Source organism: Mauremys mutica, chromosome 2 (genome assembly GCF_020497125.1).
Source record: "Mauremys mutica isolate MM-2020 ecotype Southern chromosome 2, ASM2049712v1, whole genome shotgun sequence".
In the NCBI taxonomy this organism is placed as follows: Eukaryota; Metazoa; Chordata; order Testudines; family Geoemydidae; genus Mauremys; species Mauremys mutica.
Window position 1 is genome coordinate 137,888,447 of NC_059073.1, and position 23,401 is coordinate 137,911,847.

The 23,401-nt window shown below is 42.8% G+C and overlaps 1 protein-coding gene across 2 annotated transcripts; it reads right to left on the reverse strand.

The window, feature by feature from the left end:
- Positions 1 to 1,792: 1,792 nt before the first annotated feature.
- Positions 1,793 to 22,857, reverse strand: ENTPD4 (ectonucleoside triphosphate diphosphohydrolase 4). 2 transcript variants are annotated; one of them, XM_045007148.1, is made up of 14 exons: positions 22,704 to 22,857; positions 19,867 to 19,977; positions 19,248 to 19,370; positions 17,136 to 17,330; positions 15,394 to 15,599; positions 13,165 to 13,315; positions 12,967 to 13,070; positions 11,522 to 11,581; positions 9,319 to 9,449; positions 7,371 to 7,537; positions 5,365 to 5,689; positions 4,770 to 4,855; positions 3,733 to 3,894; positions 1,793 to 2,947 (listed from the first exon to the last, which is right to left on the reverse strand). In XM_045007148.1, exons 3-14 carry the CDS (start codon positions 19,253 to 19,255, stop codon positions 2,719 to 2,721), a joined length of 1,824 nt encoding a protein of 607 aa, XP_044863083.1. In that variant the 5' UTR covers positions 19,256 to 19,370; positions 19,867 to 19,977; positions 22,704 to 22,857; the 3' UTR covers positions 1,793 to 2,718. The 2 variants fall into 2 exon arrangements, with proteins under 2 accessions (XP_044863083.1, XP_044863082.1); XM_045007147.1 differs by having other exon boundaries at positions 9,295 to 9,449.
- Between the last annotated feature and the right edge of the window lie 544 nt (positions 22,858 to 23,401).

The following is a 23,401-nucleotide window of genomic DNA, read 5'->3' on the forward strand; positions in this document are numbered from 1 at the left end:
TCTCAGGCCGGAATTTGAGAGGAATTACAAACCATGAGTCATATTAATAGATTAAGGACAGAAAAGACCATTACAATCATCTAGTCGGACCACCTCCAAAACACAGACCCATCAAGCCCCTATCTTGTGGTTGAGCAAGAGTACATCTTTTAGACAGACAGGCAACTTCTGCCTCTTTGTGTGCACTTGAATTACCTGGAACCCTCCTATTCCCTGATGCTATACAGCAAGAGGCATAATTTGGCCTGAGAGGAATAAACAGGATGGTCATCAAGCTAAGATCTGGGCTAGGACTCAGGAGCTATGGGTTCTAGTCTCTGCTCTGCTCCAGACTTCCTTTCCGACCACAGGTAAATCATTAGTCTGTGTTTCACATTTCCATCTGTGAAATGGGGATAATTCCTCCCTGCCTCACAAGGGGGTGTAATAATAAAGTTATTAATAAATATGAAGTGCTCAGTCAGATACCATGTCTGTGCTATGTAGATAATCTACAATATACAAAAAGGCACAATTCCTTGTGCTGGAGATATGAGAAACTTTGTTTTTGTGAATTTAAGTGCCAGAAAGATTTTTGCATGAGGATTTAGCCTAACTTCTCCTTAAATCATTCCATCTCCTTTCAACTCCTTGTAAGTTGTACAGCTAAAAATCTGTGTTTAAGTCTGGAAACAAGAGTAAAATGCTACTAACAAGCTAGGCTTTTTACATATAAAGAAAACCTGTTATTGAAATGGTATTAGCTTTAGAAGGTAAAATCTCCTCAATAACACTTACAGTGATCGGTTATAAAGCTTGAGTCCCAATTCTGGAACTGTTCACTCATGCAAGTAGACCCACTGGAGAAAGCAGAACTACACTTGTAAAAGTTTATAGGATCGGGCCCATAACATACAGAAGCAGCCAGTCCCACACTCATTGCAACCATTAATCAATTCCTTTTCTAAAGAAGTAGCATGCTTTAGGTCAGCACACACCAAGTAGCTCAGAAAATTTAGCAGAACATTCAGATTGCATCAGGTCAGCCTGGTCTTTGGGAAGCCTTTTGCTGTAGATCTGATCTAGGTTCTAAAAATTGATTGAAACATTATGCTTACTATGCAAGCTGCTGCTTTTCTGGAGTAGCCAGTGTTTTAAATGCAGCACACATTGTAGTAGTTAGCTACATAGTGATGCCCTAGTCAGACCTGAAGTGTAAAATACTTTGCATCCTGTAGCTCTAAGATACGGGGAGCTTTAAGAGCCCTACCGACATTAATTGTGCCTCACAACAGCCTCTGAAGATAGATATTTGATCTATTTGGAAATTTCTATCATACAGCGAACTGTGTTTACAAGATTGAACAGTGGCCATGATACAGGCATAAGACACATCCATCCCCAATATTTTTCCTGCTCACTGACTGGGGAACCTCTTCATCCACCAATGAAGTGCAGCAACTCTGGGATGGAGCTTAACCCCCTCGAACAGCATGTATGATCGTGCCACAACAGTTTAAAACAGGAAGTGAAAACATACAAAGTGTTTAGATAGGCAGAACATAATTGCCAGAACTTGGTCAGAGAACAAAACTAGAATGATCTGAAACTTAACAAAAAACAAAAAGAAAAACCACCCACAGATTGTTTGCTCTTAGTTTAAAAAAAAGGGGGGGAGATTGCAATATTGAGATTTGCATAAAGTTTCATAACACATTTATACTCACCATGGCAGGGGATTTATAACGGGCATGTTAGAAGCGAGAGCAGGCATGGATTTATATAGGATAATAAAGTTTTCATCAACGAGAGGTTCATATAAATGCCACTTTTAATCATGAACAAGTTTGCTTTCAAGTAAAACTAATATTGTTTTAAATAAAATATAAATTAACAGGTAAGTTATACCAGGAAAGGACAAAAACAAAGACAATGTGCACGTGTCTGTTCCACTAGGACTAACTGAAGTCTGTGCATTTTCCAGTCCTTTCAAGCTTATGAGAATTTCAGGGAGATCTCTGGACCATCATGAAATGAAGGATTAAAGAGAAATCACTTTTGCCACCATAACTATGCTTCTGAGACATCAAGGCGAAACCTGTAATGACTAAACGAAGCAATGATTTTAGTTGTGTTTTGCATAAACACAGCAGTTGCCACAATAGATGTTTCTCTTCCGTTGCAGTATTTCAACACTTAAGATGTTAAAATGTGAAAAGCTGACAGGTCTGTTTTTTACTGCTTCTAAAAAATCCCGCACTTTTTTCTTGATTTATGAGGCTGAGCGTTTAGAAGTTGAGTGATATCAACTATGGACTTGAACAAAAATATGCATAGCTATATCCACTCATCCTAGCTAGTAAGTGATATTTCACAATTTTACTGAAGGAAGAGAAATCAATCATTCTGTTACCATAAGCTGCCTCCATTTATTCATTTACTGGCATCAAGTCTTGACTTCCCCTCCTCTTTAACATGAAAGTGCATTTACTTTAAATTAATTTTAAAAACCATTTTTGGCAGATATTCTCTAGTCCACTCGGCGTAGTCTGACCTCAATTTCCCATAATCTAAGTTGTTTCCAAAGCTCCTGCTGAGTTCAACACTGCTGGGAGAGGTTTCCTCATATGATTCTTTTGGGGAGGGGAGGACAGACAAAAAAAGGAGAAACCCTGAGGTAAAAAAAAAAATGGCTTGTACTTTAAAAAGTGTAATAAGGAGGCTCTTTATCCTAGTATTTCATAAGGCTCCTGGAATCTTCTGTGGTGGGAGGCCTTCCTCAATCCAGAGAGAAGCGGATGAGCCATTGCGCAGCATTCTCCTGTGAATCCGTCTCAGCCTCAGCAGATACAGCACAATGGACAGCAGCACAATCAGAAAACAGACGAAGAACAAGTAGTGATTGTAAACAAAGGAGAAGCCCCTCCAGTGGGAGTGATTTCCTCTGAAGTTCTCTTGCTGGATGTCTCTGAGAAACAAAGGGGGAAACACGTACAAAATAGGAAACAGGACTTCAATCCTTCAGCGAGGCAAAAAAATTGCCTTTTGATCATCTTACCACAAAAACTGAAAGCACATACAGTAAACACGCCACAGCAAACATTACCATAGTTGAGCTATCTGAAGACAAGAGGTATCTGGCTGACTTGCTGGCATTTGTGTTTATCCACAGAGATATTTACTAGACATGCTTTGGTAAATACAAGAACTAGGGGTCACCAAATGAAATTAATAGGCAGCAGGTTTAAAACAAATAAAAGGAAGTTCTTCTTCACGCAGCGCACAGTCAACTTGTGGAACTCCTTACCTGAGGAGGTTGTGAAGGCTAGGACTATAACAATGTTTAAAAGGGGACTGGATAAATTCATGGTGGCTAAGTCCATAAATGGCTATTAGCCAGGATGGGTAAGAATGGTGTCCCTAGCCTCTGTTCGTCAGAGGATGGAGATGGATGGCAGGAGAGAGATCACTTGATCATTGCCTGTTAGGTTCACTCCCTCAGGGGCACCTGGCATTGGCCACTGTCGGTAGACAGATACTGGGCTAGATGGACCTTTGGTCTGACCCGGTACGGCCTTTCTTATGTTCTTATGTTCTTATGGTTTAAAATAAGCACCCAAGCCCTAACTACAAGTGTTTTGTATGCTAAACTTGAAGCAATGTTTCTTCTGCTCCTGTTCGCAACCTGCTTTCATATCAAGCCACCCCACCATCCAAGCCTTGCACCTAACCATTTGCAAAAACAAGCAGTACCTTAAAGGTAAAAATCGTGTTCGGTAAAGGATGGCTCCCAATGTCCATTGCACTTCCTTATCATAAACCTGCAGAGCAGTTTTTAAATTGCTGTAGTTGATGGGAAAAGAGAAACCACTGTGGAACACTTCATACATCCAGGCAGACTTAAAACACTGATACCTACAGAACAAGCAGAATAAAGGCTGGTCATTTGATTTTTCATTTTTTATACTACTTATATAGTGCCATCGGGTCACACAGTACTTACATATACCAGATTCAGATCCCTGCTCTGAGGGGTTTAGAGTCCACTGTAAAGACAAGCACATAGACAGCCCCAGGCCCAATGGTCTTGCACATTAAGACAGGTACAGAGAAGACCTAGCATATACATAGGTGACAGAGGGTTATTATTATTGACAGATCTCTTATTATTTAAGCCCACTCTTCTCCTCCGATCCAATACTGATGTGGGTTAGCTGTTTTGGGCCTCACAGGAACTGGGGGTTGGGTCCTCCTCTTACCCCCCCCCCGTCCCCTCTTATGAAGGGATGGCACCAAGGACGAGACTGGAAAGCAAAATGGAAGCCGTGATTCCTAGTCACCTGCTCCAATCAAGAAACTACACCGCAAGATAACACCGGTCCTGCCAATCAGTGACATACCGAGATACCGCCGATTCCATTAAAAGTTTTATAAACCACAATAAAAATGCATTGCAAGATTGTTCCCTATACTCCAAGAGTTGCATTACTGTATCGCTAAAGAGCAATACTGGTTTATGATCAATCTTTCTTATAGCGGATGCAATTCTTAAGCTTCACTCAACCTGACCACAATGGGTCCCTTCTGGCCTGGGAATCTATAAAATTCACATTCAGATTTCCAATGCTTTTTTAAAATGAGACCCACCTTGTCTCGCTAATATCCCAGGACTGACACAGCTACACCTATGCCATATATAACAATGTTTTAAAATAAGGCATTTGGGCAGGACGCTTCTCTTCTGGCAACTCTGCATGAATGATTTCTGCTGTACAAACATGAATACTCACTTCAATCTATGAAGATCAGCATGTGATGCATAAAGACCATGGTCAAAACGTTCCTGCAGGACAGACCACTTAGTGGCACAATAATCCTTAACGAAATAAACAAACAAAAAAGGCTCCGTTTACATATTGAATTAAGGAAAATATACTATGCCAATGGATAAGCAGCTTTATAAATCATTAAATGTAATTTAAAAATAAAAGTCAAGGGAAGGCTGGCAAAAAGTTAGTGGGTCACAGTTGGTTTGTGTTCTGGTCCCTTTTTATATGATTTTAAGCACATATGCTGCGTGGCAGATAAAAACTAAAGAGACTGTAGTTACATTTTTAAAGTGTAAGTTCTGCCTGAGTTTTCTACAGTCCCTCTGGAGTTCAGCTCTCAAATTCTGGGATGGATTTTGCTCACCCTAGAATCCCTCTACTATTATGTAGTAGTGAATCGTTCTCATGAGAAAACCCTGATGAGGCCAAACAATGAGCTACTGTCAGTTACATACGTAAAAGGAGTTTGGATTCCAAAGGAAAAGCTTCATTGCCCCAGTTTCAAAGTGAACGCTGTTTGGATCACTGAGAAGATTATACCTCAAGAATGCTTTACCTTTGCAGCTTTAATAAATTTAGCAGCATTGTAGTCTCCCCCCATACGCAATACATCTTCGGTACAGTAGAAGAACTCAGAGAAGCCATAAAACTCGCTGTTCTGGAAGTGCACTGCAGGCTGATAGATGCCGTTTAAAGAGGTCTGCGTTTCATTGGTCTTATTCATGAGAGGCTGAATAATTTCACGACACAGATTAAAATCTCCAGTCCCTCGCATATACAGTGTCTGTCCATTCTGTCGGATTTCATCCTCAACCTCTAGAGGCAGGCAAGGGTCCAGGTAGGGAGACTCAGAAGTCATACCAGTCTGTTTACCCAGAAGTCTGTCACAAGATTAAGCACAGTTGAAACAATCACAGGTATAGTATGCTCAAAATCCTATTATGGACAAAGATGCATCATCAAAAACAGACAGAATGAAGACCAAGTCATTCTAACTTGAGCAAATTTTGGCATCTACTTTTACATTCAGAAATCATCATACAGAGTACATTAAGTCAGGCACACTATGCTAAATCTACCAGAGTTACAAGACATTCGGCGTGGAGACAGACAGAACAAAAATCCAAGCAACTGCAGATTTTTTGTTAAGGTTTTACACTAACTTCATGAAGTGCATCTAAAAAATGTCATGGTGCAGAGCAGGCTTTATTCACAATCCCGAAGCTACCAGAAATAACAGCTGCATCTCTACTCCAGTTACAGCTTGGCTAGCGGATGCAAAAGTATTTAATTAGCATAATTAAAGAAACATTTAATAAAAACAGTAACTGGAAATTGGCGCACACAAAAAAAAAAATGTATAGGTGCTGCTAAAATGGCTTCTAAGGCCCAGTCTACAATGCCCCGCATTTTGGATCAAGGAGGTGTCAACACCAAGGTGCTGTACTGTAACTCCCCCCTGTGGACACTGCGCACACAAACTAAAATAAGCAAAGTTAATAACTTAGTGCAACTTGATAACTTAATTGGTTAAAAGCATCCTGACTGGTTAATAATTAAGTCACACAGTGTTTTAATATCATGTGCTGCAAAGAGCCACAGGAGACACATTAAAGAGCTACTTGTGGCTCGCAAGCTTCAGTCTGAGTTACTGCTCAGGACTGAGACAGTGTGGGATCTGGAGGAGATTTCTGTTTTGAGGGTGAGTCAGAGAATTTTCCCCCAGCCCCAAAAAAGAAAACAATTATTCTATTTATCCAGTCAGACATCTGCCACCTGCAGTTAACTATACCAGCATGGGGCACGGGTCACTTGCTGGAGGATTCTCTGCACCTTGGAGTCTTTAAACCACAAATTGAGGACTTCAGTAGCTCAGACATAGGTCAGGGGTTTGTTACAGGAGTGGGTGGGTGAGATTCTGTGGCCTGCATTGTGCAGGTGGTCAGACTAGAAGATCATAATGGTCCCTTCTGACCTTAAAATCTGTGAGTCTGTGAGCTAGAACAGACTGCTTGGCTCAGTGAAATGTGAGCACCTCACATGGGCTAATTCAAAATGCTCCCAGGCCCTCCTGTGGCTGAAGGAATAATTCCTCCATCAGCAATCTCAATGGTAATTTACAGCACTTGTATAAAGACTGACTGTTTCCTAGAATGGAGCTTCCAAATAATTTGCTAGAATGGTAGGTCTTGGGAACATCGAACACTTTGGATCACCAAAGCAGGCTTAGGTGGTTCTCCCAGTCCACCCTTTCTTCCCTGGAGCTGTACAGTCCCGCAGCACTGACAGTTAAGCCATGCAGCAGCATTAAAGCACTTGAGTCCTGCTTAGCTAGCCATTCTCTGAACACCATACATCTGCAATTCGTGAGGACACACAACTATTTCAGTCCATCAAGGTTCCAGCATAGTCAAGTTAGGGAATGAGTAGTAATAGTATTTAAAGAGGGACAGTATACTGCTCAACAATTTTAGATGTGTCCATTTAGGGAGCTACATTTTGCTTGGGTTTTCAGGACAGTTTAAGCATTTATAATATGCAATCAGCCACACAGCAAATTACCTGTTTCTAAAAATTGTGTTGGTAAATATACTGTCCTCGTATCTCTGCCGTGCTGCATTCCCACCAAAACCAAGGAACGTCGCTACGTACACTCTGTACACGTGCTCGGTCTGATGAGCATCACAGCCCAAATTGAACTCTGCAAGTAAGTTTTTGGCTACTTCCTCCTGCAGGCACCCAAGCGACAGGAGATTAGAGAGACTTTTGCAATACAAAGCAAAGTTAGTCACTACAAGCCTGTGAACACCAGAGTGCTACAGGCACTGAAGTGTCATTTCAGATCAGGTTCTCACAGCTTCTCAGAGACTCTACATTCAGATCTCCTCAGACATGTCCCAGTATTGCTTATAAAAATTTCTGAAGAACTACAGAGAAAACACCAGTTCCAAAGATACTTTGGGCTGGTCTCCACTATGGGGAGATCGAAGCTGCTGCAATTGATGTAGCAGGGATCGATCTAGCGGGTCTAGTGAAGACCCACTAAATCAATGGCAGAACGCTCTCCGGTCGACTCCAGCTCTCTGAGAAGGGTAAGGGAAGTCGCCCAGAGAGTGTCTCCCGTCAACTCAGTGCAGTGACAGCACCCTGACAAGTCAACCTAAGCTATGTCAACTCCAGCTACATTATTCACATAGCTGGAGTACTGTAACTTAAGTTGACTTACCCCAGTAGTGAAGAGAAGCCCTTCATGTAGAAGGTGCCAAGGGAATCAGCTTAATGGTGCACGGGGGTTCCAGCATCTGCAATAGCAGGCTCAAACATCACGGGCATTTTCTTGGTACACATTCAAGAGGGTAGAGGGAGGACCACAGTATCACGAGAACTCTTTAGATCTAACATCTGACCACAGGTTCAGATAGTATAAAACTATATGCTAGTAAACAATTCTTTACAACTCCTCGTACTATCAAATTCATCTTTAGTTCAGAGGACAATTTTTTTTTTAATAGCACAAATAGTCATTTCCTCTCCCTGTTCAATTTTTGAAATACTTAAAGTATAAGTGCTTTGTCAAAGACTTGTAATAAAACAAGGAGCTCAGATGGTACGTACTTCAAAGATTAAGATGATCCCCCATTAACAATGGTATTGAATTTCAAATTTTTAAAGAAGTCTCCTATCAGATTTCCACTCCAGTATCCTCTTCCTACATATGGGAATATCCCACAGATGTGTGTAGGGAGAGGGGGAAGTATATTGCAGTAGATCTTTTGAGTTAAGAGGAGAATTCTGCCATCTATCTGAAGAGGCAGTGCTTGCTAATACAATTGTTCAGACGAGGAAAAATTCAATTTCACAGACTGCTTAAATAAAAATTGTTTAATTTTAACAATGTATTGTGGGTCTAAGCCTGTGTTTCTTATACAGTCTCTCCTCTGGCAAAGTCAGTGAGAGTTTGCCTTATTCAAGACTTCAGGATTTGCCCTAAAAATCAATACATACTTTTGAGATTAAAATAAGTCATATTGTTCCATTTGAAATTTAGAAACAAGTTAGTTCTCATATTTTCCACAGCACATATACTGTGTCGGGCACATAGCACATTGTGTTTAATACAGTGACCTGTTACTTTGATCAATTTCTCATGTTCTAGCTTATCAAGGGAAATTACATGACAGATAAATACAGCTTCCTTCTCATGCAGGAACTACACAACTTTTAGCATGAAAACTCTTAAGTACAAGTCTGCTTAGAAAAATCCAATTAAGTTAAATACTTGTACAAATGAACGTTCCACCATGCTTTATCAACTTTTTTTTTTCAAATGAAAAAAAACACAAATTAACTGCTTAGCTGATGAGGGACTCGTGGTCACGTCTTCTCTTGCCTGGTTTTGGGATGTGATGTAATGAAACAAAAACCAATGATATGGGTTAAATACAGGCGGGGAAAAAAAATGAAGGAAAATTGTACAGATAATAACCTGTTGTGAAGAGGCAAAGCTTACAGTTTTGGGGACTTCATATGCTATCTGGGTTGACACGCCGCCCATGTCAAGAATACCCACTGTCCTCTTACGAATGATGGCTTCCTTATTCTCACTGGTAGGGATATGTACCTCCACTACTGCATCATCCTCTGGAATACAAAATGGATATCTGGCACTACTGAGAAATACATTTGGGATGGGATCTTAAGCAGTATCAAACTCAAAGAGAAGGAGCACCTTCCATTGAATTGCTGTGTTGCTAATGAAAAATTTTAATACTGAACATGAATCACTAGACCAGGGGTCGGCAACCTATGGCATGCGTGCCAAAGACGGCACACAAGCCAATTTTTAACAGCATTCTGCTGCCTGCCGGAGTCCCGAGGACACACAGCCAGTGAGGGGCAGAGCCCGTGCCCCTCGAGAGAGAAACTGCCTCAGCGGCCTGCCCGTGGGCTTACGCGTCCCCTTACTCTGCAAGGAGACCTGCCCGGGGGCGCGGAGGAGCCCGCTCACCTGGGCCGCCTTGGTATAGCTGACCATGGTGGATTGGCGGCGCGCCGGGGGAGCAGGTTCGCTGCGGGACCTGGTCCCAACTCCTGGCAGCAGGACGCGGGGGCAGTGGAGGTGGGAGAGGCTGGCGGCGGCAGCAGCGCTGGCTGCTGAGCGTCCCCAGGAGGCAGCCAGCCGCGGCCAGGGACCGGTACTTCTGTTCGTGAGTTGGGAGAAGCGGAGAGCCCCGCGGCCTGGCAGCACTGAGCACATAGCAGGTGCGGACGAGCGGGAATCAGTGGTGGCCAGAGAGCCCTCGCATACCGCGGGGTCATGCGCCGCCCGGAGCGGCTCCTCCAGACACAGCCAGAGGGGACTCTCTCGCCGAGGGGTGCTAGTTGCGCTCATGCAGTGCGCCACGGGGCCCCGAGTGCGTGAGCCAGTTGGGGGCTGCAGGAATGGAGGGGGCTCTGCCCAACGCACCCCCCGCCACACACACACACACAGCCCTCTGCCCTGAGCCCCACACACACCCCAGGCCCCTGCCCTGAGCCCTGTATCCCCCTCACACACACACACAGAGCCCTCTGCTTGACTCCTTCACTACCACCTCCCCCACAATCCCAGCCCTGACTCTGGCACCCCCACACATACCCAGCCCCCCCCCCGCCCTGACACCTGCACCCCCTTCACATGCCCCCAGCCCTCTGCCCTGACTCTTGCACCCCCTAACATACCCAGGCCCCCCACCCCACATCCTGACTCTTGCACCCACCACATCCCCACCCCGAGCACCAAATGAGAGTCGTGCACACACACACCCACATTCCCACCTGCATCCCTCGCACCAGATGGGAGCTGCCCAGGTAAGTGTCCCACACCCAAACCTTCTACCCCAACCCTGAGCCCCCTCCCTCATTCTAGCTCCTGGCCAGACCCTTCACCCTCAGCCCTGTGCTTGGTCCACTCCCACCCTCAGCTCAGTGCAGAGAGAGGAAGAGAATGGGCCAGAACCAGGGAGGAGGTAGGTACTCACTGTATGTGGGCAGGGCCGGGACCCCAGACTGGCAGCGGGCTGAGCGGGTCTGGCAGCCAGGATCCCGGCTGGCAGGAGCCGATGGATGGAACCCCTGAGCAGCAGTGGGCTGAGCAGTGGTCTGGGGTCCCAGCCACTGGCCCCGCATGGCCCACTGCCTGTCTGGGGTTCTGGCTGCTGGACCCTTGCCAGCCGGAGTCCCGGCCACAGGCCCCTCTCAGCCCGCTGCCAGCCTAGGTGAACAGAACCCCAGACCAGTAACGGCCTGAGCGGGCCAGCGGCGTAGGATCAACATTTTAATTTAATTTTAAAAGAAGCTTCTTAAACATTTTGAAAACCTTGTTTATTTTACAATACAACAATAGCTAAGTTACATAATATATAGACTTATAGAGAGAGACCTTCTAAAAAACATTAAAACATTATCGGCACGTGAAACCTTAAATTAAAGTGAATAAATGAAGACTCGGCACACCATTTCTGAAAGGCTGCTGACCCCTGCACTAGACTAGTCACGTGAAATTTAGATATTGCTCTTCTCACAATGTGTGACTGATGTGCTCCAGTATGCATATTGGGCCTATTTGAAGACACTCATTAAAAAATAATTATCTGGCACTTTACTGTCCCCACAGACCCCATCTGTTGAAAATATAAAGGAAGTTCCTTCTAAAATATAATTAATATACTTGCCATCATCAATATGTTCAAATCGTCCCAAAACAAAATTGATGCCAATCCACGCATATACTCCTAGAAGCATTTAAAAAAAAAAAAGTTTGTAAAAATGTTAGGCCATCTGGTAGCTTTTTAAAGACCTATTACAGTTTAGTCTCCCTCAATTATCTTTATGTTCATTTCATTTGTTAACAATTTGAAGCATTCCTTCAAAATTTAACAGTTTTTGTCACCTAAAATCTTCAAACAATTCTCAAAATCCTAGCTCGTTAGTTTAATCATTCAGTAATTCTTTAAGGCAAGTTAAATAAAAAAATTCAGAATAAAATGGGAAGATCTTGTCATCTATAAGTAAGGCTACGTTTTAGTCACGGGTATTTTTAGTAAAAGTCACGAACAGGTCACAGGCAGTAAACAAAAATTCATGGCTCGTGACCTGTCCGTGACTTTTACTATATACCTGACTAAAGCTTGGGAGGGTTTTGAGGGGGGGGTGTCAGCTCAGGGGGACAGCCCGTGGGGGGGGGGCGCGCAGCGGGTGCTGTAAGTGCTCAGGGGAGCAGCAGGGGTGGGGGGAGGCTCCCTACTCGGCTCCTGAGCTCCGCTTGCTGCCTCTGCTCTGGCTCAAGCCCTGGTTCTGTAGCTCCCATTGGCTGGGAACTGCGGCCAATGGGAGCTGTGGGGGCAGTGCCTGCCGGCAGATGCATCACAGAGCTAGGAGCTGAAGGAGGGGAGTTCCTGTAGTCCTTCTGGGAGCCCACCCTAAGTAAGCACCACCCTGCACCCCAATCCCCCCTCCCCCCAAACTCCTGCTGCTGAGGGGCGAGACTGCCCCAGCAGCAGCTGGTGCGACTGGCCCAGGGACTGCCTGAGCTGCTCAGGCGGCCCCTGGGTCAGGCACACCAGCAGCCGTTGCACAAGTCTCAGGAAGTCAAGAAATCTGTTACAAACACAGAGCCTTATCTATAAGCCAGTAATAGCCAACTATACTTTCTCTACAGTGAGCTTGTATGTTTCTAAAAAGAGTACTTTTTTCATACAATCACAGAAACACAGGGCTGGAAGGGATTTTGTGAGGTCATCTAGTACAGCCCCCTGCACTGACGCAGGATCAAGAAAACCTAGATCATCCCTAGGTCATCCACAACCTTCCTTGGAATCCTGTTATATCAGACTCTGGCTGATGTCAGAAGTAAGAGAAAATGGACACATATGCCTGACACCTAAATAAGGAGACATTCGTTATTTCTCCTGATTTTAGATGACATTTTACATAAATTATTGCGGCATTTTTTGCTTTTGACCAGAATGCAGAACAGTTGCTGTTGAGACATAAGATCTCTTAACTTACCAAGCATTTTGACAAAGAAAGCAGCCAGAAACAACAAGAATTTAACAAAACGGGACTGGAAAGAAACAAAAATATTTTAAAACTGTTTTCTTCTACAGCATTAACTTACCTTCCTGTTTCCCTGAAATAACTTCTGCATGAGAGTCCGAAAACAGAAAATCAAAACGCACAGGAATATCAGTGAGCAGGTCTTCTAGTATTGCCTTCTGCTGGCTGCAAAATTACCAACATTTTGAACAATGGTTAAACTACTCAGAACACTAGGATCTTTAAACTAAATAGTGAAAGAAATAAGGTACCTATTCACCTCTCAGGCAGGATTCTCATCCCTGCAGTACAGAGGATATAGAGAGGAGTTTCTTTGTGTTTTGCACGGGGCACGTGTTCTGCAGCAAATTTCAGAAGTGGAGAAATATAATCGCTGACTCTTTCAGGAGAGCTAGCAAACTCTGAAATGCCTGGAGAAACACACAGATGAATGGAGAAAGTGCCAAGTGTAAGGTAAAAGCTTCTTTCACATAAAGCATCAAACTTGCTTTTAAAAAAAACAAACTCACAGGCTTTGAAGATTTTTTTTTTTAATACATAAAGTCAGCTATTTGCAAATGCTAACCAGTTTTGTCAGAAAAGGGCTCACAATCAGTTAATGTGTATAAGGGAATTACTTAAAAACTAAAAAAAGACTTGCTCTACTAATAACTTTCCAGCTAACAGTCAATGCAAGGCACAAACCAAGTACAAAATACTACTCAAGTATCTATGCTATATAACACCCTCATAAGAATTGATGGTAATTTCTTTTTGGCTGGAGCAATATAAGGTAGTGACTTCTAAAGTTCTGAAATGCAGTTTACCTCACCCTTCTCCCATTTCAAGATGTTTCAGTTCATTTTTAAAGTTAAGATTAATATAACTCTTAAGTGTTCAGCCCAATCCTCACTGTGATCATAACAGGGCTAGCTATGCTATCACCAGCATTTCCATGGTCAGCATACACAGGGATATTTTCACACAATGGCATGAGAACTATGCAACAGGAAGACATGGATTGGACTTCAAAAGGAGATTAAGAGTTTAAGCATTTTAAAGAGTTCCCAAACAGTCAGTTTTTAATTATTCAAATACATTGTTCCAGTGACAGCTACCCAATTGTCTACTTTCAAATTTTAGACAGATTCCATTTATCAATTAAAAATAACTTTGCATTTCACCTAAGACCTTACAGCCTTTTGCAAACAGTAAACCTTATAAACCCTGAGAGAGAAGTATTTCCCACTCTGAAAAACAGAGGTAACTTCTGTACAGAAGTTAAATGACTTAAGGTCACCTAGTGAGTGAACTGCAGAGGTGAGAAGATAACTCAGGTTTGACTCCAATACTAACCAATAGCCACAACCTATTCTTCAGCCCATTATCGCTTTTATGAATTTGTCTCTGAAACATTTAAGAAAAACAAACCCACTACTTGTTTACCAAAATAAAAGAATCAAAACTGATTGTAACTGAGCAGAACTAGTTATTTAACTGACAACTCAACCTGTAATGCTTATAGGTACCTCCTACCTCCACACTGGCAGCATTGTAACTAACTGTAAAGCTGAATAAAGCACCTTTCAAACCAAACACAGATGAAGTCGATGGAGAGCTACAATAATGCAGTTGTCCATTTCATGGTTCTTTGGGAAGCTACTGCAATCCAGCCATTAATATATGTATGTAATATATGTAAAATTTTATATGTATCAATTTTAAATAATCTGTGGCAAGGATTGCTTTATTGATATGCCTAAATATGAAGTATATATTACTCCTTAATTTACAACTGCATCTAAGAGATTTTAAAACAGGAGTTCTCAAACTGCGGGTCGGGACCCCTCAGGAGGTCGCCAGGTTATTACATGGGGGGGGGGGGGAGGTTGCAAGCTGTCAACCTCCACCCAAAATCCTGCTTTGCCTCCAGCATTTATAATGGTGTTAAATATATAAAAAGTGTTTTTAATTTATAAGGGAAAGGGTCGCACTCAGAGGCTTGCTATGTGAAAGGGGTCACCAGTAAAAAAAAGTTTGAGAGCCACTGTTTTGAAAGATGTACATAGGTAGATTGGTTGGTTGTATTCCAACTGACCGTTTAGGCAGCAGGAAACAGTTTTTGATTTTGAAGTTAAAACCCCTATTTTCTCATGCAAACCTAGAGTGATTATTTTTATGATTGGAGACGGGAACAAGCTACATTATGACAATATTTCAAAAAGCTTAATTTTCAGATGGTTTTTAAATTAAGATAATTTTCATGAAATTGTAACACTGTTCTATTTATTACTCTGAGGCCCTTATAAAAGGCTGTTTAGTAAATACGCCTAATTATTCAATTATGCCTAGAAACCAGTTGTATCTACTGGACTCCAAAAAACAAAAAAGAAGTCAGCTCTCTTCTGAAAAATGAAACCTTGGGTTTTTAAAGTAAATCTTGAATATTGATTTGGGTTAGATAGTTAGCTGTTTAGAAAAAATTACCGAACATTAGGGATTTTCATACCTGGTTTAATTTTCATAACCACTGGTTTTCTGTTTTTGTCCCTCATTTGTTTGATGTCCAACAGATCATGCGGGTTGCCATTGTGTCTTGGCCAACAATACACAAAGATTCTAGACCCACTGCTGCCACAGTCTACCACGATGCCATAGTTCAGATTGGGATTGCTGGTATCTGTAGCTTCAGTGTCAGTCACTCGAGCAAGGTATCTAGAAGCAAAAGTAGCGAAAGTCTATTGGGAATAAGGTTTTGCTTATATATTTGTATTACAAATGTGATTTGATACACCAGACAAAAAAATATCAACTACTTTTGCCTTCTATTAAAGGACCTCACAATTTTTTATAGACATTAAGGCACACAACACATTGTGAAATTTGTAAGCATTATTTTCATTTTACACAGGGATAACATGAAGCACAGAAAGAGAAAGATCTGCCCAAAATCATCCAATTGCTGGTGGCAAAGCTGGAAGTGGAGGACAGGAATTTCTGACTTCCAGTCAGAAATGTTACCTACTACACAACACTTCTCCTTCCACCTTTTATATGTGGGGATAAGGACAAATCAAACATGCTAAATTATTGGAAAGTTTAATAGTTAATAAACTAAAAGCAATTTTAAGTGAGGAGAGGTACATCTAAAGAGAAACAAGTGAAAATATTTAAAAATATAACTATGCAACATAAGACATTCACATACAGTTGATCCTCCTTATTAGCAATCTCTCTGTTGCCAGCAATGAATTGCTATTATCTGAAGGTTGTCAATAAACAAAAGACAGATGTGCAGAGCTGCAACTACGGGAGGAAGCACTGCGACATGCACGAAATGTCTCCCTGCAGCCCTGCATATCTGCCTATGGTTGGGAGAGGAAACTGTGGACAGGGCAGCAACGGGGAGGGTTGTAAGGCTGCAGCCAGGGAAGGCATGTCCAAGTGCTTCCTTCCTTTGCTGCATCCCTGCAAACTTTCCTGAAGCTGGGGCTTGGTACGTCCCTGCACTTCCTTCCTGGCTGCTGTCCTGCAAACCTGCAGCCAATGAAGGAAGCACTGGGACATGCCGAGCCTAGGTTCCCGGTATCAGGGCAGGGCATAGCCTGGAGAGGACAGACAGGTACCGTGCAGCCTTTCGGGCCCACAATGCTCCCACCCCCTGTGGAAAGCCCTTGCAGTTTCCCCTTCCAGCTGCAGCCAGGGATGGCATATGAAAAAGTTGTCAATAAGTCGCATGCCTGTTATCAATATCTAAATCCCATTAACATTAAAGGCAGTGGGACAGGACCGGTTCCTGGCAAAACATTGCTATTACCTGGAAGTTAATATCCTGATTGTTATTAAGTGGCATCCATTGTATATGTAAGAGAGATATATAAACATATACAATTGTCCAACAAGCACAAGGTAAGAGTACCAAAATGATATAGTGTATAAAAAGTTCAGACCTCACTTATAAGCTTGTTTAGGAGTTTACACCTTTGCCTTCAAGGTGTTTACAAAAAACAACAAATGCCAAATTACCCTAAAAGTGATATACAAGGTTTGGAGAGAGGAAAGATTATTCTAAGACTGACTTCAGTGAGCAGCATCTTACATAAAATGCTTTCAGTCAATTTATTTTTCCATGTGGCTTTGTACACACCAGGATATCCAATCACTACTCACTGGTTCAACTGTTTGAAGTGATCAACATGGAACCCCTGAGTTATGTTCATTTCCTGTCCTGAACATTATATTAGTCCTCACCTGTGAAACTTTTTATCCCTGTACGAACGCCCATATTTATGCCGGATGACAAGGGAATAATAAAGCAAGGAGACAGCAGCAGCAAGTATTCCAATGACAATAATTTGTCGCAAAGTGGTGTTCAGTATACGAGGACACCCCACTGGGGAGATGCTGAAGTGCCAGGAAGCAGGAAACAAACAGGAGATGCTGAGCCTGTAATTTATAAAGGAGAAAGACTGCTTGAAATGCATCCTAACAGCAGGGAGCTAAGCCTTCCCAAAATTGGCTAAGAATTTGAACAAATACTTAAATGAACTTCCAACTTTAAAGGTACATACAAAGGACCTGCTCTTGTTCCTAATTACACTAAACTCAGTGGGATCAAGATTACACCTTGAATGCTCAAAGCTAAAAGAATTATCACAAGTTTAACAGCCAACAAACACCTTTCTGTTGGAACATGCATCCTTCAATTTCAGTCAAACAGATCTTTTTCCCCCCCCATCTTTAACTATCAAAATCTTAACGTCGCATAGGCCTCCAACTCAGGTTTTGCTTATGTTTCAATGACATCCAGTGTTAACAGAGGTGAACAATAATTGCCTTTGTAAAATGCAAACCCAAATACTTCAGCACTATGATAGTACATGAGACTTAGGTAATGAAACTGAGTAATAAACAAACAGCCTTACTTCCCCGTACAAACAGAGCAAAAATGAAAAACCCAAACACAGACAGTAAGTACTGACTTATCACATCAGATTACTTTTTGTATTAGCCACACAAGTAAGGAAATGGAAACATATTTTTCCCCTCGCAGATTTTCACAATTAGGCAAGCGTTTGACACATGCAGCATTCTAATTCACTTCACAAACTTTACAGTTCTTCAGTTCTGCTTCAGAAGCCATGCATAACAAGTTTTAAAAGCTGCACAACAAAAGCTTCTTTCATAAGGCTCATTAGCACAAACATATCAGAATGAGTTTTGAGTATAAAACTGTTAAAACCCTTTCTGATTAGTCTGACCCAGTAGGGCTGTTCTTAAGATCCATCTAGCGCAGTGTCCTGTCTTCCGACAATGGCCAACGCCAGGTGCCCCAGAGGGAATGAACAGAACAGATAATCATCAAGTGATCCATCCCATTGCCTATTCCCAGCTTCTGGCAAACAGAGGCTAGGGACACCATCCCTGCCCATCCTGGCTAATAGCCATTGATGGACTTATCCTCCATGAGCTTATCTAGCTCTTTTTTGAACCCTGCAATGGTCTTGGCCTTCACAACAGCCTCTGGCAAGGAGCTCCACAGGTTGCCTGTGCGTTGTGTGAAAAAATACTTCCTTTTGTTTGTTTTAAACCTGCTGCCTATTAATTTCATCTGGTGACCCCTAGTTCTTGTGTTATGAGGAGGAGTAAATAACACTTACATATTTACTTTCTCCACACCAGTCATGATTTTATAGACTGCTATCATATCTCCCCTTCGTCGTCTTTTTTCCAAGCTGAAAATTCCCAGTCTTATTAATCTCTCCTGATACGACAGCCGTTGATCCCAATCATTTTTGTTGCCCCTTTCTGAACCTTTTCCAATTCCAATATAGCTTTTTTGAGATGGGGCGACCACATCTGCACGCAGTATTCAAGATGTGGGTGTACCATGGATTTCTATAAAGGCAATATGATATAGCCTAATTTGCATTTTAATTGAGCTATATTAAATGCCACTGTAATTACTTTCCTTTAATACTATTGTTTCATGGCACTCAATCTGTTGGGCTCTGGAGGATGGTGTTACAGTGCAAGTGTTTTAGAATTCTAACACCTCTATTCTGCATTTATTCTTAGCTTTGCATAATCATGTTCAGCAGAAATGTGATCCAAGACTCACTTTTCATTTTCAGAAGAGTTTCCAAATAACTAACCAATTAATCCTCAACATCTCTGTGAGGTGGGTGGTATTGTCCCCATTACAGAAATATGGGAAAAAAGAAGTTGAGTGGATGCCCAGATTTAGAGGCACTCAAACCTCAGAGCTGGGATTGGAGTTCAAGATTTCTAGGGTTGCAGTCCTATATTCATCATATTGCAACTTTATCTGTTTGATATTGAGGATTAGTTTAAGAGTCTCACCTTCCCATGTTGGGATATTCTGATCAGGGTGGCCAGGCAAATTAGCTTGTGTTCTAGTATCATCCAGACATCCCAGATTTATAAGGCACATGGATCCTCCCCAGAGCCATTGTTCTTCTATTCCTGTAGAACACAGATTTTAGTTATGTTAAAAAGTGATCTTGTCACCAAGGCCTCAATCCTGTAATTCAGGAGCCCAAATGAAGTCAAACACGTATTAGGATTAGTTTTATGTACTCCTTGCAGCATATCTGGTAGAGAACCTCATTCTGAGGAGTTTATCTTTAGCTCTCGTAAATCACCAACAGGGATGCCAGCCCCCCCAAATACAAATAATTCCAACTGTATTCTTCTTGGGGATTTTTTTTTTTTAATTTTCAACATTTCAAACACAAAAAGCAATAAATCCAGACTACATTTTATTAATATTCTTACTTAAAGGATTTATTTCCAATTAATCCCAAAGCACTTTACAAACATAGACCCCCCAATACTGCAACAGGATCTGCAGTCGGTTGATGGGATCCCATATGGATGCATGGGTATACCCACACAAATCACACTGTGAGATTGAAGCCCTAAATATATACTGTATGAATTATATGCATGGATCACTTACCCCTGAAATGCAACCACCAATGAGATGGAACAGCAGCTGTAACAGTTCACAGCAACACCATATAAAAAGCTCAGGACGGATGATGCTGAAGAATAGTGAATCAAGTTTGAACTGCAGGGAGAATTTAAGGACAAAAACTGAATAATTAAATTGGAATTTGACCCACACCAGCATTAACACTTTTCAACAGAGAAAACCTACCAGTTTACAAAAATTTCTGATGTGTTATTTTTAACAATAGTAGATAAAAATCACATAACTGAAGAAAAGAAAAGACAGACACCTTTTTCAGTTTACTTTCCTATTTGACAGCACCTTTCATATAGTTAATTTCATGTCTGTGTGGGCTTCAAACAATAACAATGGAAAGAAACATTAAAACCATGTAAATATAATTCTGAAACCACAAATTGCCAGGGAAACTATCAGGCATATGTAATACCAGACTACTTTTGACTTCTTTTGCTTTATATTTTTTAAGCTTGTCTAGGTTTCATATTAGCAATGTTCCTTTATTAAATAATTAAAAAGTTACTATTTCAAAATAATTTTGGATGTACGATTTTTATTTATGGTCACACATGCTCACTTTTACTTGAACCATCATCTCAGTCAATGATTACGTAAATCCAGATTACAAGTTAAAAAAAGCAGTGGAGCTTCTGAACCAGAAATAAAAATGATTAGGGGGCTGTAGCACATGATTTATGAGGAGAGGCTGAGGGAACTGGGATTATTTAGTCTGCAGAAAAAAAGAATGAGGGGGGATTTGATAGCTCCTTTCAACTACCTGAAAGGGGGTTCCAAAGAGGATGGATCTAGGCTGTTCTCAGTGGTAGCAGATGACAAAACAAGGAGTAATGGTCTCAAGTTGCAGTGGAGGTGGTCTAGGTTGGATATTAGGAAACACTATCTCACTAGGAGGGTGGTGAAGCACTGGAATGGGTTACCTAGGGAGGTAGTGGAATCTCCTTCCTTAGAGGTTTTTAAGGTCAGGCTTGACAAAGCCCTGGCTGGGATGACTGAGGATTGGTCCTGCTTTGAGCAGGGGGTTGGACTAAATGACCTCCTGAGGTTCCCTTCCAACCCTGATATTCTATGAAGTAAGGAAGAACTATTTTTGAAAGAAGTTGTGAGGCCTGGATCACTAGATGCATTTTCTCCCTCAGCTCAAAAATCCACATAGCAAATGCAACAACCACCATCACTGCCCTGAATATGTTTTTTTTCCAAAATCTCTTTTACAAAATGACACACCAGCCAGCCTTAATTATTCTATCAGATATGCTGTAAAACAAAGATGCTACAAGACATTTTGAGTTAGGTAAGCGCAACAGGCAATCCACTGTTAGTGCTGCAGTCAGTAAAATGGTGTCCTTTAGTTTGGAAAAGAGAAGACAGAGGGGACATGATAGCAGTTTTCAGGTATCTAAAAGGGTGTCATAAGGAGGTGGGAGAAAACTTGTTCATCTTAGCCTCTAAGGATAGAACAAGCAGCAATGGGCTTAAACTGCAGCAAGGGAGGTTTAGGTTGGACATTAGGAAAAAGTTCCTAACTGTCAGGGTGGTTAAACATTGGAATAAACTGCCTAGGGAGGGTGTGGAATCTCCATCTCTGGAGATATTTAAGAGTAGGTTACATAAATGTCTATCAGGGATGGTCTAGACAGTATTTGGTCCTGCCATGAGGGCAGGGGACTGGACTCTTGAGGTCCCTTCCAGTCCTACAGTCTATGAATCTATGAATACTGTGGAAGTCTGGAATGATCAATATTTCAAGGTCTGCATGGCCTTTAGCAATGGGAGGCAGATAAGCGTTACTGACCCAGATGACATAATTTAAATTCTGTATTCATAGAGGTTTTTTGTTTGTTTTCCCCTTTGAAGGAAAATAACGTAGTGCAAACCTATAGGGTCACAGTGCAGTGTATGGCTTGATTAGTAAGGTAAGGACAGTAACTCAGGAACATTACTATTGCTTAGGGCAAGTTTACACTACCGCACTACTTTGGCGTCACTACCCCAATGCAGCTGCACCTCTGTAGCACATCTGGTGAAAACATGCTATGCTGACAGGAAAATGCTCTCCCGTCAGCATAATGATTCCACCTCCGCAAGAGTGTCCTTTTCACCCCACAGTGAGGTAAGTTACATCGACTTCACCCGCAGTGTAGACCAGCCCAAATAAATATAGGCCAAGCTCTTATATAGGCCTTTCCAACATTTTCACAAGCAACAATTATAACCTTCACTCATTCCATCACAGAGAGGGGAAGTGACTGGCCCCAGGTTGGTCACATAGTGAGCTGCAGAGCAGAATCAGGGCAGATCCCAGCAGGCTTAGTTCTCAGTGCCCCCCCAATTCCCTAGACCTCACTCCCCTCCTAGACTCCGGATGAGAACCCTCGAGACCAGACTTCTAGTTCCCTCCTGCTATAACCCCCTTATCCCATCCTAGAACTGGGAAAAGAACCCAGGAGCCCCAGCCCCCTCCCTCAAAGTAAGAACCCAGGAGTCCGGCCTCCCAGTGTCGTCCCCCCGCCTTCTAGAACCAGAAACAGAACCCAGGAGCCCCCCGCCTAGGGATGGAACCCAGCAGTCCGGCCTCCCAGTCTCCCCCCTAGAACCGAGAATAGAACCCAGGAGTCCCCAGCCCCCCTTCGTCCCACTGCGTTCCCAAGCCAGGGATGGAAGGAACCCAGGCGTCCGGCCCCCCTGTTCTAGCCATCGGACCCCAGCCCAGCCCGATGCTCAGGTGAGGGAGGAGAACCGAGGCAACTCCCCCGGGGACCACCCCGCCCCAACGCCCATCACCGCAGCCCCGACCCTGCCCGTACCTGCTGGTCTCGCTCCGGCTTGGCTCGGCCCCGGCGCCTCCGCGGCGCATAGCGACACCTCAACCATTCCCACTTCCGGGTCCCGCGCGCCGGACGTGACGCAGGCACGCCGACCTTCACTCGGGAAGCCCACGAGAAACTAAGGGGAGGGGAGGAAAGGGCAATGGGCTGGGCTAAGGATTGGTCTGCGTGGGACTGGGGGCGTGGCTAGAGCCTGGGGCGGGGCTGAGATGGGGCTAGGTTAGGGCAACAAGGCATGATGGGAGTCTGGCTAAGGCAAAGCCTCACGGGAGCTAGGTGTGAGCTGGGAGCCTGGCTAGTGCCAGACATGATGGGAGCATGGCTAGGAGTGGGCTGGGGGCATGGCTAGGGTCAGGTATAGTGCGAGCTTAGTTATGGCAGGGCAGCTGCTGTGTAAGGGATCCAGGCAAATAATTAAGTGGATATTTAACTGCCTGGTCTCATGTGGGGTTCATGCTGGGCCAGCTGGGGCTGCTCATTGACCTCCCCAATGTATATTTATTTAGCTTTCTAGAGTATTGAATTATTGCAGATTTCCATCATAATTAAAATTAAAAATTAACACAGCCCCCTTTTAAATGCAATGTTTATTTTGCTGCACAAATAATAAAGGTTCTTCCAGCTGCATGTGCATTAACAGACCACGACTGTATTTATAGCTGAAATCTTTGGTACTA